Source organism: Phyllostomus discolor, chromosome 1 (assembly GCF_004126475.2).
Source record: "Phyllostomus discolor isolate MPI-MPIP mPhyDis1 chromosome 1, mPhyDis1.pri.v3, whole genome shotgun sequence".
NCBI classification, from domain to species: domain Eukaryota; kingdom Metazoa; phylum Chordata; class Mammalia; order Chiroptera; family Phyllostomidae; genus Phyllostomus; species Phyllostomus discolor.
Window position 1 is genome coordinate 161,652,971 of NC_040903.2, and position 21,088 is coordinate 161,674,058.

The 21,088-nt window shown below is 33.7% G+C and overlaps 1 protein-coding gene across 1 annotated transcript in view; it reads right to left on the reverse strand.

Annotated features, from left to right (window-relative positions):
• FAM227B (family with sequence similarity 227 member B) overlaps positions 1-21,088 on the reverse strand; it is a 207,325-nt gene that overhangs the window by 160,227 nt on the left and 26,010 nt on the right. The window contains exons 6-11 of the mRNA XM_036033361.1: positions 20,591-20,626; positions 20,014-20,118; positions 16,704-16,802; positions 12,060-12,161; positions 8,901-9,027; positions 5,125-5,262 (exon numbers count right to left, since the gene is read on the reverse strand). Coding sequence (XP_035889254.1) covers positions 5,125-5,262; positions 8,901-9,027; positions 12,060-12,161; positions 16,704-16,802; positions 20,014-20,118; positions 20,591-20,626 — 607 coding nt within the window. The remainder of the gene's footprint in view (positions 1-5,124; positions 5,263-8,900; positions 9,028-12,059; positions 12,162-16,703; positions 16,803-20,013; positions 20,119-20,590; positions 20,627-21,088) is intronic.

A 21,088-nucleotide genomic window follows, 5' to 3' on the forward strand; every position in this document is an offset into this window, starting at 1 on the left:
AAAAATTTCCCAAATTTGGTGGAAAACATCAAACTAGAAGTTTAAGAGACCCCAAGGAGAATGAACACAAAGAAAAGTACATCAGCACATCATGGAGAAATTGCTAAATACAAAAAATAAAGAGAAAAATTTTATAGTAGCTTGAGGGAAAAAAGGCACATTACATCTTGTGAGAATCAGCAAACTATGGCCCACAGGACCAATCTAGCTAAGACTTATTTTCCATGTACCTTGCAAGCTAAGAATGTTTTTAAATTCTTAAAGAGTTGTAAAAAAATATTAGGTGACATAGCCAAATGTATCTAACAAAACCTAAAATATTAACTATTTTGCCCTTTATAGAAAAAGTTTCTGACCCTAAACACAATGAAAAACAATAAGAATAGTGTCTGACTTCTAACTAGAAATAATATAAACCAGAATACAATACAATAACATCTTGCTAAAAGGCAAAAGAAAAATGAGCCCAGAATTCTATATCCAGCAAAAATATCCTTAAAAAATAAGACAAAATGAACATTATTTTTAGATACATAAACTTGAGAAAATATTACTAGCAGAACTGAACTATGAAAACTGTCAAAAGGCCATTTTTCAGGCTGTAGGGAAATGGCACCAGACAGAAATTCAAATTTATAGCAAAGAATGGAAGAGCCAGGAATAGTAAATATGTGAATAAATATAGGAGACTATTTCAAGTCTTCTATTGCTTTTGTAAAAATACATACAATCACTTCCACTTCTAGCTATGATGGAGTAATAGAAACTGGATTTACGTTTCTTTCTTAAACAACTAAAAAGTTAGAGAAAAAATATGAAACAATAGCTTTTATGTGTTGGACAGCAGGCGACACAGAAAAGCAATCCCAAAGAGAAGAGCGACAAAGTGAGGGAGCCTTTCAATTGTCTCATTTTTGTCTCTAAAGAAGAATTTTCAGGTCTAGTGCAAGTGGTGAGAATCCAATCAGAACCCAGTGTTCTAATGGAGTTGAGAAAACAAAATGTAGCATTCAGGAAGGCCAAGGCAAGCTAAATTTCATAGGTCAGCATAAAATAGAGGGGATAGGTGAAAACAAAGAACATTCTGGAGATCTTCAGAGGGTTATCCTTGAATCTGTGCCTGAGGTTGGTAAAGAACTACAGGAAGGAGAGGGCGGAACAATGCCTGGGGTTTACACAAAGCTCAAGTTCCAGGCAGTCAGGTCAAAAACCTCCTGTACACAGAGCATGGGCTAGAATACTAAGAAGGGTATTGCCTCAGAAGGAGAGAAGGAAGGTAGGCCTAGGGGAAAAAAAAAGACTTCTTTGGTTCTATCTAATGAAGCTTAAAAACTAGCCTTAAACAGATCAAAATATTTCTAAGTAATTGGATTGCATCCCAGAAAAAAAACTCACAAATATTTAAAGAAATAAAATAAGTATTCACAAAAAACTATAGGATCACTGAAAAAGGAACTGATCATTTGAATAGTACTGTGTCTATTAGAAAAATTAAATTTTTAGTCAAAAACCTTCCTACAGAAAAAAAAATTTAGGCCCTCATGAATTCTACCAAATATGTAAGAAAGAATAAATACCAATTTTATACTAACTTTTTTTTAGAAAAGAAAAGTAGAGGAAGCAATGAACTTCTTATTCAGAAGTTACATGAGGTAGGATAGTATAGGAAAGAAAACAAAATTTTAACAAATAGGATCCAGTAGTACATGAAATGTTAATGTGATGGCCAAAAGGGAATACAAGGATGGGTTAACATCTGAACATCAATGGAATTAACTATATTAAAAGACTGAAAAAGAAAACCAGTATGTTCATGTAAATAGGTATTTAAAAAGCATTTGTAAAAATCCTACATCCATTATTTTAAAAAACTAAAACAAAAACAAAACCTTGTGGCAAGCTAAAAAGAGAATGAAGTTACCTGATAAAAGACATCTATAATCCACAGCCAAAATCTATTTAAGGATAAATAACCAAACACTTCCCTCTAAGATCAAGGTTCTTACTCTCACAAGTTTTAGTCAACATTTCTTAGAAATCTTAGCCATAGGCAAGTAAAATAAATAAAAGGCATATATATAGACTGGAAACAAAGAAGTAAAATGCTCTTTATTGTCAGATGACATAATTGTCCATGCAGAAAACCTTAAGAAATTTAAAAAAGCTAGTAGAATCAATAAGCAAATTTAGTAAGATTACAAATATAAGATCAATACAAAATATTTTTCTATAGTGCTTTCTATATACTAGCAGTGAACAGTCAGAACTTTTGAAAATAGTGGATATGTTCCCTATCTTGAAAGTTGTAATAGTTTTATGGTTCATACATATGACAACTTATCAAATTTTACATTTTAAATATATGTGGTTTATTGTACATCAGTTAGACCTTAAAAAAGCTGAAATAAACCATGCAGTTTTTTGAAGAAATATGACACTACATAATGTGAGGCTATTATTCATGTAGATCTTCTAATATCCATGACAACTGCACAAAGGACCAAGAGGAAGTGCATGTACTATGCCGCTATAAGTTCCTACATTTTTAGTGAAGTTGGACAATATTAATTTTAAGTAGTATTTTGATAATCTAAGGATGCATTTTGTAATCATTAAGGCAACCTCAAAACTTACAAACAGGTACAGGCAACTAAAGAATAGAGGACTAAAGTGGAATACTAAGAATATTTAATTAACCAAAAAAAGACAGAAAAGGGGAAGTGGAAGAACAGAAACCAGGTGAGAAAAAGCTGAAAAAAAAAAAAGGAATATGGTGAAAAAAGCTATAGTGATATTAAATGTAAATAATATAGTACTCTAATGAAAAGAAATTGCCTGACTAAATAAAAAGCATATTTATAAGAAATACACTTTAGATATGGAAACACCAATAGGTTGTAAGTAAAATAATGGGAAAATATAAACCATGCAAACCAGAAGTATGAGAAAGCTGAAGTGGCTATACTATATCAAACAAGACAGAACTCAAAACAAGGATAACCATAGGTGTGAAGGAACATTTCATAATGATTAAAGAGAAACATAATAATAATGAGTATGTGCCCAATAACTTAAAGCAAAAGTCAACAGAATTAAGAGGAGAAATACATAATTTCACAATTAGAGTTGGAGATTTTAATACCCCCTCTCTAGTAATCAATAGAACTACTAATTAAAATATTAGTAAGGAAATAGAACCAGAATTAGCAATCTTTTTCCTATTAAGGACTAGAGAGTCAATGTTTTAGGCTTTGTGGGTCACACATGGTCTTTGTGGCCTTCCTTCCTTCCTTCCTTTCTTCCTTCCTTCCTTCCTTCCTTCCCAACTCTTAAAAATGTAAAACTCATTCTCAGGACATATAAAAACTCTACAGGCCTGATTTGTTCCATGTAATATAGTTTGCTGAGCCTTGATACAGAAGATCTGAATAATACTCTCAAGCACCTTGATCTAATTAAGATTTATAAAACAACTGCAGAATGCACATTCTTCCCAAGTCCACATGAAATGTTCACTCACAGACACCATGCACTGCGGCATAAAGCAAGTCTCAGTACATTGTAAAAGATCATATAGAATATACAGTCAGACTGTAATATTTTTAAATTAGAAATCAGTACCTATAAGGTATCTAGAACATCCCCAAATATTTGGAAATTAAGCCATACTTTTCTAAATAACCCATGGGTCAAAATAGAATTTATACTGGAAATTAGAATACATTTCAAATAGAATGATAATGAAAATACAACATATTTAAATTTGTAAAATGTAGTTAAAATGGTGCTTAGAGAAATTCATAGGTTTAAATGCAGTATGAAAAATGAAGAGAGAGAATGATAAGATAAATAGGGTAAAATTTTAACAGTTGGTGGATGAGGAATATATGGGAGTTCCTTATGCTACTCTTATCACTTTCTATAAGTTAAAATTTTAACAAAATGAAGAGCTTTCTCCAAACCCTTGATTTTATGTTCATCTAAGATGTATTCACATGTGAGGGTGGGAAGTAAACACAGATATGCAAGAGGGGTTGAGATACAAAGTACCTCTCCATTCAAAATTCTGGAAAAACCCATGGCAACAGCAAACAAGAAATTTCACATGAATACTAAAAGAAATCAGGATATCTCTCGGGATAGGAGTGTGGAAAATGATGGCACAAATCCAAAGAGCAGTAATTAATTAATTTTAGAAAGAGAAATTAATGGAAGAAGCTTTCAGAAGAGTAGGTTGAGCAGGTTAGTCCATCCATCCTCTGGCCTATATCAAGGAGGAGGTTGAGAAGGTATCAGTGGTTTCACTTTCCCTGCACATTGAAATCATCAGGGTAGCTTTAAAAAGTCCTGAGCCAAAGGTTCTGATTTAGTGAGTCAGGAGGCCTAGGCACCAGAATTATGTTTTGTATCAGAAATATGGTATAAACAAGAGAGAAATAAATTTGCCATAAGTGTTTATTAATCTAGAGTAACTGAGAAGTTTGGTGCAGGAATTCGGCAAGTAGTTCAAGGAACAGGAGAGAATAAAAAAATACATCCAAGTGAATTGATATTTCAAGTAGCCTGTAAGTGGACTGTTAATAAATGGGCAATTGGAAAAAACAAAATACTGGAATACAACTACTTGCCTTATGACAAAATAAATTCCAAGTCGATCAAATGTTAAATAAAACATGGAAATAAAAAGCACTAGAAAAAGAAAGTAGATATTTTCATAATATTAGGTAAGTCTTGATAAACATCTGATCAAATTAAAACTTTAAAGGAAATGATTTAAATTTACTGAAAAAAATTTAAAGTTATCTACAGGCAAAAGACATTATTAACCAGTTTGCAATATTGCTGAAAAGTAAGAATATGTGTACTGTAACTGAAAATTTCCTAAAAATCAATATAATAATAAAATGGGTGACATGAGAATAGGACTTAAGCACACATAACTTTTATAATGAAAAAACTAAACTGTAAAGCAATATTCAAACTACTATAAAATCAATGTACAAATCAAATGTTATTTGAAAGTCCTCACCAAAGGATAAATCATTATAATGAAGATTCTGACAAATGACCCAGCACACTTGATTTTGGCTGTTTCATTCGTTAATTCATGATAAATTTACTTACAGTTTGTTATACGTTCTTGACTTCTTGCTATCCTGTCCTTTACAGAGATTAAAGGTGCTCTTTTGGTACCATGTAGAGTTGTTGCGGACAGTTCTTGCAGTTTCCAGTGGGTCCAAAATCCTTTTCGTGGTTTCAAGCCTGTTTAAAAAAAAAAGACACTTATCCAAAGAAAGTAGGATTTTGAAAATATCTTTTTAATTTGTCAAAGCATTTTTTATGAGTATTATGTATTTTATTCTCACAACAGTCTTGTGAGAATTGTCAGTCTCAAGTTTCTAATGAGGGAACATCTATACAGAAATGTTAATGTCTTTTTAACATTTATTGTTGTGTGGTTACAGTTGGCCTACCTTTTTCCCCATTGCTCACTCTTACCCCCCAACTCTCACAGTCAACCCCCCATTGTCCATGCCCATGACTTCTCTATTTGTGTTCTTTTGCTTGCCTTTCCCCTTCTTTCTCCCCCATTATCCTCCTTCCCCTTCCCCTCTGGTCACTGTCAATTTGTTCTTTATTTCCAAGTCTCTGGTTCTATATTGCTCATTTGTTTGTTTTGCTGATTAGGTTCCACTTACAGGTGAGATTATATGGTATTTGTCTTTCACTGCCTGGCTTATTTCACTTATCATAATGCTCTCCAGCTCCATCCATGCTGTTGCAAAGGGTCGGAGCTCCTTCTTTCTTTCTGCTGGGTAGAATTCCATTGTGTAAAGGTACCACAGTTTTTGATCCACTCATTTACTGGTGGGCATTTGGGTTGCTTCTAGCACTTGGCTATTGTAAATTGTGCTGCAATGAACATTGGGGTGCATAGGTTCTTTTAGATTGGTGTTTCAGGGATCTTAGGGTATAATCTCAGCAGTGAATTGCTGGGTAAAAAGGCAGTTCCATTTTTAGTTTTCTGAAGAAATTCCATACTATTTTCCACAGTGGTTGCCCTAGTCTGTATTCCCACCAACAGCGTACTAGGGTTCCCTTTTCTCCATACCCTCACCAGCACTCGCTGTTTGTTAATTTATTAACGATGGCCCTTCTGACTGGTATGAGGTGATATCTCATTGTGGTTTTAATTTGCATCTCTCTAATGGCTAGTGATGTTGAACATTTTTTCATGTGTCTATGAGCCCTCTGCATGTCCTCCTTGGAGAAGTTTCTGTTCAGGTCTCTTATCCATTTTTAAATTAAGGTTTTTTTTTGTCTTCCTGGTGTGGAGTCATGTGAGTTCTTTATATATTTTGGAGATCAAATAATGTCCAAGGTATCATTGGCAAATTATGTTTTCACAGAAGGTTGGTTACCTTTCCAATGTGTTGATGTATAGATAGATACCTTTCTGTCGGGAGCCGACCAACAACCGACCCTTGACACAGTTGGGATGGGTGAGATGCATCTGCACAGCAGAGGTGACTGTGGCTGGATCTCCTGTCTATCTCTTCCTGTATACCTATCCCTGCTAGCAATAGGTGGTGGGATTCTTGGATACCTGTGTGTTATAACAAAAAATCTGCACGATGCCCCTGATTCTGCTTGAAATGACTTGCTGACCACAGAATAGAGACCCCTAGCAACCCTAATGCTGCCTGCATCCCCCACCCGGGAAGTTAAGGACAAAATTAAACTATGGGCAGACCAACTGCCAGAACGTTGAAGGAAGCTGTTGCTAGGAATGGTTCTTAAGGAGTCACCACTTAAAAGCTTAAGATTTATTAGAGCCATTACCCCTTCCATACCTTGGACAGGAGTGTAAAGAAGCAAGGAGTTCTAGTTGGAAATGATAATCTCAATATATGGAAATGAATACAAAACATGGCCTCCCCAAGATGTATAAATCAAAAACCTAGGCAAAAAAAACCAGTTACCTAACCTACACAAATCTAACCTCAATGGAAAATAGTTAATTTCTATATAACCTATAAATCACCCCTTGCACCATTTTAACTTAGACCAATCCCTAGAATCTTAATAGACACCTAGTTACTAATTGGCACCTGAAAGTTTGTGCCCATATAGCTTCATTGGCTATCTGATTAATAACCCTCTTGGTCAAAATAACCTTTGTTTAATATGGTTGATCTGTGGGACCTCCTGTACTTTTTGGTTATTTCTTTGTTTAACATGATTGATCTGTAAAACCTTCTGTACTTTTTGAAATTATTTCTGTGGTAACCATTTCTGTTTTAATAATTACACTATGCATTGAAAGTTGTATAACCTTCCCTATAAAAATAAAGATTGACTTTTCTCAGTGAGTCTGTCAGGCCCAAAAAGCCTGGCTGTCCTCCAGCACCCCACCGGGTGTTTCCCTCTAGTCTCTTCGCCTGTGCCGTACATCCTTCAGGGACCCTGAGACCCTACCAGGCTGGACCCCAGCACCTTTCCTCTATATATATAATTACAGTATCCCCCAAATAATAAAATATATTTCATTTAAAAAGTTCCACTTTTGTTCCAAAAGCTGTATAAGGTTAAATAATGCACTTAACCACACTAAACATTTGCATCCTGAGCAATAATATTAAAAAATATGGATTTCTTTGTGTACTACATACCCTTGTTCTGAGGGTTACTGAGATATGTTAAAATACTTGGTAAATGGGAACTATGAGTTAATATTATCGCTATACACCAATATATTCATAAATATATTGAATAAACAAAAACAGTTTTAAAAACTAATCAAGATTTAAACCAAAAGATTTACAAGAAACACTTCTTAAAAACTGTCAGTAGCCCTGACCAGTATGGCTCAGTTGGTTGGTTGGATGTCATCATCCCACAAAAAGTCAGTGGTTCAATTCCTATCAGGGTGCATGCCTGGGTTGTGGGTTTTGGGTGCATTCGAGAGGTAACTGACTGATATTTCTGCCTCACATCAATGTTTCTCTCCCACTCTTTCCTCCTTCTTTCCCATCTCTATAAAAAATAAATAAATAAAATCTTTTAAAAAAGAAAGAAAATTGTCAATAGCTTCTGGTAGTCCATAATAGTATAAAAGTCTTAGGAAAAAATGTTGGAAAAGCCATTCCCAGAATTTGTAACTACCCTAGTTTTAAGCCCAAGTACCTAAATCTCCATCTAAATACTCTAGAATACAATTTTACTTACCTTTAGTCTTTCAGTCCTACCACTTATAATATAAGCACATCAATATTTAAAAACCAAGTTTCTTTTATTAATGATTATATGTTTTATGAGAAACTCAATTAGCTCTAGAATTTACCCAATAGTATTAGTTATAAATGTATTTCCAAAAAGCAGCTTAAAATGTTTATCTTCAAAATATAAAGTGTATATAGCATGACTTAATTCTGTAGCAATTCAGTTTTCTGTAATAATTTCACTGCCTATAAAATTATTGGACTTTTAAAGTTAATAACTGATTAATTTTGGTATTATGAAATTTTCAAAAGAAAATCATTATTATTTAAAAACATAGGCATCCATTTAGCATGTTTTATAAGGCAAAGAACTACTCTTTTAAGCCCTGGCTGGTGTAGCTCAGTGGATTGAGCTTGGGCTGTGAACCAAAGCATTGCAGGTTTGATTCCTAGTCAGGGCACATGCCTGGGTTGTGGGCCACGTGAGAGGCAACTGCACATTAATGTTTCTCTCTCTCTCTTTCTCCCTCCCTTGCCCTCTCTAAAAATAAATAAATAAATCTTAAAAAAAGAAATATTTTTAAAAAAAGAACTACCCTTTTTTTTTTGACTGGAGAAAGCAAAATCCAAAAGTTTTAGGTACTAAAATAATGATCAATACTTAAATGACTCCCATACCTGACAACCAAAGAAAAATGTTATTCCCTAGATCTTCTTTAAATGCATCACTAAAGAGATCACTGGATTCTGGAAATGCTTCCTGGAATGTTGTACAGATAGCTTGTGCCAAACAATCAGGATACACCTACCAAAAATAGTTATATTATAATGATTTCATATTTTATATAACATATTTCAACTACCAAAGAAAGTATTATTAAGTTTGCTATATATATATATATATATATATATATATATATATATGTCTCTTTTTTGTAATAGCTTGCTGTTGGCCTTTAGTATCTCTTTGTACATCTAATTGAGGAACATAAAAAGAAATAAAAATAAAGTTAGTCATTTTGACTATTTGATAGCATTTGAGGAAAATTTTAAAAATTTGGATAAAGGATGAAGTTAACAATTAGGATAAGGTTTGATGAATATATATGTATTTCATATAACCTTGCTATTGTTATCCTCTTTTATAAAGTGATATATACAGATCATTGTAATAAAAAGCATATATAAATAAAATACATATAACATTGTGTACATTTAATGTGCATGTTGTATTGATTTAACACATTTATATATTACAAAATGGTTATCACCATAGCCGTAGCTAATACCTCTGTTATGGCACATAATTACCAAAGAATAAAAAGCATATTTTTTAAATAATCGAAGCCTGTTTAGGTCACTTAACATATTATAATCACCATTGTATTATTTACATATTAAAACCATGATCAGACATCAAGAGATACATGTTTCCCATCCCAGCCCTGAAATTCCTCCCCTCTCCCCTCTGGTCACTGTCAGCCTGTTCTCTATTTCCGAGTCTTTGGTCATATTTTGTGAGATGGGAGTAAAAGACAGAAAACTGTATGTGAACAACAATTAAAATAAATTTTTTAAAAAAGAGAGAGATATGTTTCTACCAGTATTCTATTAGTAAAATCTGTAAATTACTACATTTCTCTCAGAGTGATTAAGCATAGAAAGAAACAATATTTTTATATTAAAGGTTTAAATTTTTTTTTTTTACTATTTTGGTACTCTGCATTCTGGTAAGCATTTACAATCATGCATTTAGCTCTTAATAATGTAAAAATTTAGAATAAAAAATGCCCCTTATAGGTCACTGTCCTAATTTCTGGAACCTGTAAGTGTTAATTTATATAGCAGAAGGGCTTTGCAGATATCATTAATTAAGGAGCTTGAGAGGGGGAGATTACCTTGAATTATCCAATGGGCCTTCAATGTAATTATAAGTGTCCTTCCAAGAAGGAGTCTGAGAAAAATTTTATTATACAATAGAAGAGGAGAAGGCAATGGGATGGCAGAAGTAGAGATTGGAGTGATAGGACCAGAAGCCAATAACATTGGCAGCCACCAGAAGCTAGAAAAGGCTTCTCTGTTGGGATCTCTTAAAAAACTAGTCCTGTTGATACCTTGATTTTAGCTCTATAAGACTGAATTTGGACTTCTGGTCTAACAGTAAGACAGTTTCTGTTGTTTTAAGCCACTAAATTTGTGACAATTTGTTATAGCAGCAATATGCAATTAATACAGTCACTGAAACCAGTACTGCTCATGTTTGCTGGTAAGTGATGGTATTCTTTGAAGAACTTGATCATTGTTTTGGGAGGGGAACAGGGAGGAGATGGGAGAATCCTTTAATATATTGGTATAGTTAGTTTTACTGAATGAACTTTGAATATTTTACTACCAGAAACAATCATATGTTGCATTTGGAGTTCATAAAACCATACTAATTATTAAAATTAAAATGTTGAACAAGGTGAAAAAGGGAACCCTCTTCAGTTTTCTGTGAGCCCCTTGTCTTCAGGAGATTAAGGGAAAAAGAGATCAAATGTCAAATTGTGTTGGGAAATTTCTAAAGGAATATTGGTGTATGACATTGGAAGGAAGGGAAGTAAAAGCCACACTAAATATATTTAGATTCAGTTAATTTGTACTAAGTAATGAGACCTGAAAATAATTGTCTGATTTGAAATATTAATAACTTTATCTTCTTTAGGTAAGATAAATTGGATGAGATAATAGTAACAAAACACCCCACTTATTTGAATGAGTTAAAAATAATGGAAATTGATCAATGAGAGATGAGGTTCCACTTCCACTTAAATAGCTCTGAAGGGGATAAACTTGTAGGGAGGTGGCCTGGTTCTCAAGAAAAGAAAGATGATCACCTCTAGACAATTTATATACCCCAAATCCTAACCATTTGCTAACTTTTTCCTGCAAATAAGAAAAAAATCAGTATTAGCAGAGAAAATTCTAGTCTATCTTTGAGAGCACCATTGTTCTTCAAAAGAATAATTTTTGAATCATGGATGTGATGATCCTCTTTATTTGACAGACAAAGAGCTATGAAACTGAGAGACTGAATGTCCTAACAAGAGCCCCCAGGTAATCAACAGCAGAATCTGACATGAAGCCAAAGTTCCTTCCACCTGTCACACAGTATGTATGTGCTTCTGAATAAGACAGGTAAAGATAGAATATAAATATTTGGCAATTTAGGTTTGTTTACAAAGGTCATTTAACTATTTTTATTTTAGGTTTCCTTTACCAATGGAAAAAACATTTACTGACTCCAAAATACTTCTGTATTTCTGATTTACAGATGATAACACAACAAAGTATGTGAATGTGGCTTTTGCTTTGAAATACTAGGTGTTTAAATTTAAAAATATCCAATAAGATTCCTACCATCTTCATTTAATATTACTCAAGAACAAAAAATTATTTTAATCAACCTACTCACTAGCTAATATACTAGGAAAGTAAAACAAACATTTGATTCACAAATTTGTCCATTGTTCTTCACTGTAGCAGGTACTTAGTCCTTAGGTATAACACAAACTTTCAAGTCCTCTTAGATAAAAAGATACATTGTACAGAAAAATAAACTGATAAATAATTTTGTATATAAATATAAAAAACCCAAGAATACACAGAATACGAATATGTCAACAGTTTTCAAATTATCTATATGCAAACAAAATATCTGTATTACACTAAGGAGATCTGTAAGACTTTTAATCAAGGGAATAAAACATTCTGGAATGAGGGGCATAAATGAAATAACTATTTTCTATTTCATTAGCTCTAAAAATAATTAGCATAACAGTTAATTTCTATGTTTACCTGAAAGAATGCATCCTTTCGACTTAGAGGTATGCTCACAAAAAGTCTCACGTAACTTTCTGAGATTCTATCAAACAAGAAATCTTGATTTTCTCTGTCAGGCTTAAAAAATAAAAGATGCATGGAATTAAAATCATTATATTACAATTTAAAGTTGGCATTTGTTTGTGTAATGACAGTAATTTTATCTATTCTTAAAGAGCAGATAGGCTCGCTATAGGGGAATGAGCATGAGTTTTGGCACCACGCAGACCGGAATTTGAAGGCAGGCTGTTATTTCATTAGCTGCCTTACCTTGGGTAAGTCTTAGTTTCCTTATCTGCTAGTTGCCGATAATATATACATATCATAAAGTGGTATCTTAAAATTAAATAAGAACAAGGATCATATTTTATATGAGGTACACGTATTTCAAGACTTCAGCAGTGTCTGGCACACAGATGCTTGATGGATTAATGAAGGTTCTTTCATAGTAGTTGGCATGCAGAAGGAACCAATGACTTAGCTACCTTTTATTGTTCTATAACCATTCCAATTCTTGCATTACCAGTAACTCAGCATGAAATTAAAGCAATTACTGGGATAAAACAGTCATAGCCAGAACTAGTAAAATTGTGATGTGATAGCTAAACTGAAAACAAAGAATGTTGCATAAAAAAAGAAATCTATAGATAATAATGGCAATATTATAGTAAAGTCCTAATGTAGCACCCTGGATTCTTGCTTTATTAAGCAATTAAGAGACAAATTAGAGTCCACATCTATAAATTAAGCAATAAAGATGAATTAAAGAGTCCATATTTATTTATGATGTCAATTGCAGAAGCACCCTAGCACTAATATGTTATGGTAATAAACACCAAAACTTTTTAAGGTTATTGGTAGTCTTCTATAAAATTAGAAAATCAAATGAGCTGGGATTTATAAATGCATAGGCTCTTAGCCTAAAATGGACGTAAGGTATCACCTACATTAAGTCCCTCTATTTCAGTGATTGCACTGGTGCTCAGAAAGATTAAGAGAACGATTTAAGGTTATACAGTTAGGTAATCAAGAGCCAGACTAGAAACTAGATCACCTGACTTCCAATGTGGCTCTCATACTTGTGTAATAAATTTATGGAATGAGATTATAAATATAATAATGATAATATTAATAACAATTCTTGGTCACTTATGTAACAGGCAGTGGTTCTAAGATACAGAGTTGTGGGAGAATTAAATAAGTTTTGGGAGAATATATATATATATATATATATATATATATATATATGAAGTTGTTAAAGAAATTCCTATTACTCATCACTTTAAGGAAGGATCTGAGAAAGCAGACCCTGCATGGTTTGAGTTGCTTAAGGTTTTTGGTCAGGGATCCTTTGGAACAGTTTTTCTTGTTAGAAAGACTGACTGTGATGCTGGGCAGCTGTATGTAATCACAGTGTTAAAAACAAAAAAGTTTCTTTAAAAGTTCAAGGCAGAATTCGGACAAAGAAGGAGAGGGATCTACTGGTGGAAGTAAATCATCCATTGAATGTCAAATTGCATTATGCTTTCAGACTGAAGGAAGCTGTGTTTAATACTGGATTTCCTCAAAGGAAGAGATGTCTTCACAAGATTATTCAAAAAGGTTCTGTCTACAGAGGGAGACGTGAAAATCTACCTTGCAGAACCAGCCCTTGCTTTGGATCATCTGCACTGATTAGAAACTGTGTGTAGAGATGTGAAGCCAAAAAACATTTTGCTTGATGAAATAGGACATATGAAGTTAACAGATTTTGGACACAGCAAAGAATCAGTAGATCAAGACAAGAAGGCCTACTCATTCTGTGATACAGTGGAGTGTACAGCTCCTGAAGTAGTAAATAGAAGAAGTCATTTCTAGAGCCCTGATTGGTGTCCATATGGTGTACTTATGTTTGAAACACTTACTGGTACACTGCCATTTCAAAGTAAAGACAGAAATGAGACTATGAATATGAAGTATATGAATTGAAAGAAGGTATAGGTGTTGGCTCCTTCAGTTTGCAAACAATGCATATATGCAGTTACCAAGTTGGATTTTTCAGTGAAGATCACTGATAAAAATAAGAAAGATTCCTCAGAAGAAATTGAAGTTTGGAAGTGCTACGGACAACACTCAAATATTATCAGTTTAAAGGATGTTTATGATGACAGTAGTTGTGTTTATCTTGTGGATTGGATGAAAGGAGGAGAGCTACTTGACTGTATTCTCAAACATGTTTTTCAGGGCAGGAAGCTAGTGATGTACTGTTTGTAATAACAAAGACAGATAACTATCTTCATTGTCAAGTAGTTGTTCATTGTGATCTTAAACCAGTAAAATTTTATACATGGATGAATCAGCCAATGTGGACTCCATTAGGATCTGTGATTTTGAGTTTGTAAAACAACTTTGAGGAGAAAATGGACTTCTCTTAATTCCACGCTTCACTGCAAACTTCGTAGAACCTGAGGTTCGTAATGCAACAGGGCTATGATGCTGTTTGTGATATTTGGAGTCTGGGAGTCCTTTGTTACACAATGTTGGCTGGCTGCAGTCCATTTTCTAGTGGCTCCAATGATACTTCTGAAGAGATACTGCTGCATATAAGCAATGGAAAGTTCTCTTTGAGTGGTAGAAATTGGAACAATATTTCAGATAGAATGAAGGATTTGCTTTCCCATATACTACACATGGACCCACATCAGCAGTACACTACAGAATAAGTATTAAAACCCTCATGGACAGCCCACAGAAACCAGTTGTCCAATGATCCACAAAATAGAAATGATACTTCATGTGTCATTATGGGAGCAGTGGTTGCCACATAATTGGCCTTGACTTACAAGACCCTCCAACCAGTCCTAGAGCCAGTTGCTGCCTCAAGCTTAGCTCAGTGACAGAGCATGAAAAAGTGGGCCTCGACTGGCTTGTAAGATTTCCAGTGTTCCTCAGCTAAATTGGTGAAGAGAAAATAAAATGTGTGGCTTTTGCCTAGTCTTATATCAGAGGCTGTGTTTTCTGTTACATTTCTCGAATTTGCTGTTTAAGCCTGCTTATTTAGGGGGTATGAGATTAAAAATAAACATACACAGGCCCACAATATTGTTAATATGTTGTTTTGCAGTTGTGTCCAAGATTTATTTAAGTGTATAGTTGGTATCCACAGGTCCTAACAATTTCTCTGCACACTAACTTCTAGAGTTGCCTTTAAACAAAGTCACTTTAGAAAGTAAGCAGTTGTTAGAGAATAGTTTAAAGATAAATTTAAAAAATCTAATTCCTTGTTAGTCTAAGAATAATCTTATAAAAGTAGTGGGATGTTAACATTTTTGCATCAAATCTGTATTTTGTCCAGAATAACAAAATACTATTATGGCCTGACAAAACAGTTTTTAGGAATCTGCTAGAGTGTTTCTTCAAAAACTTGTTATATATAATCCTAATATGTTTAGTGGGAAAGTAAGGTTTCCCTCTGTTATCATGGCAACACATATATGTGGGATCCAGATCTAGAAAAAGAAATTTTTTTTATAGATTTTATTTATTTATTTTTTGTAGAGAGGGAAGGGAGGGAGAGAGAGAAAGAGAAACATCAATGTGTGGTTGCTGGGGGTTATGGCCTGCAACCCAGGAGTGTACCCTGGCTAAGAATCGAACCTGGGACACTTTGGTTCCCAGCCCGTGCTCAATCCACTGAGCTACGCCAGCCAGGGCTAGAAAAAGAAATTTAAGATAACAAAAGTCTCCTGATTTCACAAATTTCCCTAAGTAATTACCTTTGTGGAATTAATATGTCACTTCCTATGCCTCATTCAGCTCCTACCAGTATCAGAAATACTCTTACCAGGAATTACATTAAAGCACTGACTAAATAGTTTGAATGTAAAATTGGTAACACCCTTTTCTTCATGGTATGAAATTTCTGTGAGGATTCATAAGCAGTTTTCTGTGGGTAATCTGGGCTGGGGAAAGGCAGAGAGTTGAGTCCACTTGCAGGCTTCCCTGATGGGGTGGCACGCCTTCTCAATGCTTACCTGGACTCTGACGGCTGGGATGCTCTGTTTTCCGTTCTTCTGGATCCAGAGGCTACACAGCAGCCATTTATATTCACCACTCTTTCTAAGCTCATGTATTTTCTAACATGAGCTTTATGTGCTGCTTATTTCAATTCTCTTATTGTTTCCCGGATACCCACATCTTTCTCTTTTTAATCCTAATCAGAGTCCTAACTTTTATGAATTAAGTGAGGACCCTCTCTCCATCTGACCTGTAGACTCTCTTTTCCAAATGGAAACCTTCAATGTCACTGACTTTTGTCACTTGCAGTGGGTTTTGGGCTTAGTGTTTATCAGCACATTATAGTATTCAATAAAGCTACAACTTTATCATTCACTGCAATGTTTGATTTCACTATTTTTTTCTGATTAAATGAAGACCCTGGTTCTTTGAAATCCATATTAAAGTCTTAATTCTCTGAAAGGACTCTAGATTTCAAACAGAGCTTCTAATATGTATGCAATACTAAAAATCCAAGCTCTGTGAAAGGATCCAAAAAACATTTTTTGCACCAGTGTTACCTCTACTGAAAAATAAATTAGCTGCAAATCAACATAAAAAAGAAGTTTGAAAAAATCATTATACCTTAAATTTATGGAGAAACCACCACCAAAAGCAATCATGCAAAAGAGCAATAGAGGCATCTGAGAGAAAATGAGTCCTCCACATTTTAAGAGTTTTTTCCTATGGGAAAAAAAAGACAAATAGAGGTCAAATTAAAATACATCATAGAACAAGTGGATGCAAATAGTCTTTGTAAATAGCACATGTTCAGTGGCTACAGACCAGTATAAATGTTCAGTATAAATTTAATGTGGTGCCACATGTGTAATATTACATTTTCTAGTAGCCACATAAAAAAAGTAAAAGGTGAAATTAATTTTAATGATCTGTATTTAACCAAATATATTTAAACTATCATTATACTATCATATAATTATAAAATTATTAATTAATAATTTACATCTTTTTTGATACTAGGCCTTTGAAATATACTGTATAATTCACACAGCACATCTCAGTTTGAACACTAAAGTTTCATTATAAATATGAGTTTAGCATTTAGACTTCATAAAATACATGATTGTCATTTCATTTTAATCATAATGAAAGTTTTTTGATAAATGAATCAAGTATTAGTTTTTGAATTTATATAAAATTAGTTAAAATAAAATTTTAAAAGACTCAGCTCCATCGTACTAGCCACATTTCATATGCTCAAGTCACACTTGGTCAGGACCTGTGGAAACCATGACAGTGTAGGCTAGATCAAGAATAGCAAAAATCCAAGATATACTACAATTTCCCCTTTACCCTGAAGACAGATATCAACAATCATCCCAATGAACCCCATTAAAACCCTAGACTAGGCCTTATCTAAACATAGTGTTCTCTTTAAGCAAATGATCAAAACTGGCACATAAGGTTAAATCTATTTACCCTGACTACTACAGACCATAAATCTTGGTTTAAACAGGCACATTCAATAGATCTTATTCAGCTAAAGGTTTTTAAATGCAAGATTCAGTAGAGTTCAAGATTTTAAAAATTGAAATACACAGGTATAAATTTTTGTTTCTCAAGTACAAGTCTACAAAAAAAAAACACAGCGTGCATACTTTTGTAGCAAGCAGATTATTTATCATACATTCTGTGGGGCACTTCTCTTTCACAAGCCACTTACATCAGTAACAGCATCAACTTAAATCTGGTACTTAATTACAAAGGACGCATATAAGGTATATAAGGACAAAAGTACAAAACTGAAATACAGGAGGAAAGCTGAATACTTTTTCTTAAATTATTTGTAAATTTCAAGCAAAGATGCTTGTTACCTAAAGTAACTGTATGAGGGCTTCTATTCTTAGTCTTGGTTATGTTTAGTATCACTAACTTCCTTTTTTCAGGAAACTCAAAATTCTTTAAAATATATCAGTAGTTAGTCAAAACAACCAAAAAATGGAAATTGGGGAAAAAACCCAAAACCCACCTTAAAAATGTAAATGTTCTCTCCGTCCCTCACCTCCTTCCACCTTTGTGATAATTATTGGATTCAAGTAAATGTAAATATACTTTAAAACCTATAGATTATCTATAGGTTATTTATAGGTTATTTATAGACTTGGAACTTTTTCTCTTAATATTGACTCTAAGTTGAACAAAATTACTTCTAATGTTTTCTTGAATCTCTGTGTATGTAAGCATGCTTGTGGCTCAGCTTTTTCTTTTTTTTCTTTTTTTTAAAGATTTTATTTATTTATTTTTAGAGAGGGAAGGGAGGTAGATAGAGAGAGAGAAACACCAATGTGTGGTTGCTGGGGGTTATGGCCTGCAATCCAGACATGTACCCTGGCCTGGAATCGAACCTGCGGCACTTTGATTTGCAGCCTGCACTCAATCCACTGAGCTACGCCAGCCAGGGCTAGCTTTTTCCTTATATCTGTAATATAGGCCACTTTTCACTTAATTCAACTTAACACAATCTTTACTAAGCATCATCTCCACCCAACATTGTGTTCTGCATGATACAAGGAATAACATACACTTTCATTAAAGAAATTTAATCTATGACTGTATGTGCAAGAATGTGTTTAGATGGGGTTAGGGAAATTCAGTCACTTCAGTGGATTTCCACACCTTCGAGCAAATAACAGCAGCCTTTAACCTTCTCTTTCTGAGTTTTAGATCCATAAATTCAATCCTTTTAAGTTATTCTAGGCACTTCTTTTTTTGTTTTCTCTTTTATATTAAAATTTATTGTGGTGACATTGGTTAATAAGATTATACAGGCTTCAAGGGTTGGTTTCCATATTGCTTTGTTTGCCCATCACCAATATTCAAATTACCTTCTGTCACCATGTGTTTGGTTCCCTTTACCCTTTACCACCCCCTCCACCCCTTTCCCTCTGGTAACTACCATACTGGTGTCTGTGTCTATGTGTTTCAGTTTTACATCCCACATATGAGTGAAATCATATGGTTCCTAGCCTTTTCTGACTTATTGCACTTAGCATAATATTCTCAAGTTCCATTAGTGTTATTGCAAATAGAACTATTTCATCTTTTCTCATGGCTAAGCAGTATTCCATAGTATATATATTCCACATTGTCTTTACCCAATCATTTATGGCAGGACACTTTGGTTGTCTCCATGTCTTGGGCACCGTGAATTATGCTGCAGTGAACATAGGGGTGCATATATCTTTGTGAATAAAAGTTTTTCAAGCAGATAACCAGAAGAGGGATTATTGGGTCATATGGTAACTCTAATTGTTTGAGGAACCACCATACTGTTTTCTATAGTGGCCGTACCAGTTTACATATCCAATAGCAGTGAATGAGAGTTCCTTTTTCTCCACAACCTCTCCAACACTTGTTATTACTTGTCCTGTTGTTAATAGCTATTCTAACAAGTGTGAGGTGGTATCTCATTGTAGTTTTGATTTGCAATTCTCTAATAGCTTGTGAAGTTGATCATCTTTTCATATATCTGTTTGCCATTTATATGTCTTCTTGGGAGAAGTATTTATTCAGGTCCTCTGCCTATTTCTTTAATTGGATTGTTTGTTTGGTGTTGAGTTGTATGAGTTCTTTATATATTTTGGTTTATAACCCCTGTTGGAGCTGTTTGCAAACATCAGCTCCCATTTGGTCAGTTGCCTTTTTGTTTCCTTAGCAGTTTCTTGTGCTGTGCAAAGCTTTTTAGTTTGATATAGTCCCATTCATTTATTTTTGCCTTTATTTTTCTTGCGTTTGGGGTCAAATTCATAAAATCTTCTCTAAGACCAACGTCCATCTTGCTTAAACACCTACTTTGTCAGATATTTACATAAAGGTTTGATTCATTAAATCATATCCTTGAAACTTATCACACAATAAATAAAAATGTACATACATCCAAGTTTTGGGCTTTTAAAATAAGAACAAAAATTCGTTTGGCATCCAATTTTCTGGGTAGTTGAGTAAGCGCATTTAATTTGAATCCAGAGAAGTTGCAACCCTAGAAAGAGGAGATTTCAAATAATAGTAATTACTTCACTCTTTGTAGTTTAGTAATTTCATATGACTACAGAAGACAGATAAATACTTAGCTGTTATTAGTCAATTATTTTATTTCTTTTTATGAAAATAAAGTATTTATCCTCCCTAAGAAAAATCTTTGTATTATCAAAGATTTCAGAAGCATCTCTGAAATTAAGATCCCTAGCATCTTCATGTGCCAAATCCAAAAGCAAAACAAAATTATATTTCAGAGCTAATTTTGGTACAACTCAAATAATCAAGAATTTTAGCTAGGTTACACACAAGAAAAGAGACTAAGCAGAAAAAGAAAGCTTCTATACCTGTTCCCAACTCTCTCTCTTTCCCAGAGTCACTACGTTTATTTACTTACTTCTATGTTATTATAAACATTCTTTTACTTCCACATAGTACTTTGATACATAATCACATAAAATAGAAATTTTAAATACCTCTATATTCTTCTTTGTCTCCATGCCATCTGAAAGCTGGAAAACATTTAAAATAAAATATTTAAAATTCTAAATTAAAGAATTGTTAGGAAGCAAGTATATACAATGGACTAAAGATAGTTTATTCAGTAAATGGTGTTGGGAAAATTGGACAGATACATGAAAAAAAAATGAAACTAGACCACCTTTTTATACCACACACAGGAATAAATATAATCATCAGAGAAATGCAAATAAAAAACACAACGAGATACCATCTCATACCTGTCAGAATGTTTATCATCAATAAATCACTTATGGGAATATATCCAATGGGAATATTCCCATATTCCAATATATGGGAATATATTCAGTCATATGTGTAATCTAACAAACAAACTGCACTAACAAGCAAAACAGAGACAGACTTCTAAATGGAGAATAGACGACAGCTCCTTCAGAGTACAGGGCAGGGGAGTTCAGGGGTGGAGGGACAGAGCAAAAAGGAAAAAGGACTCA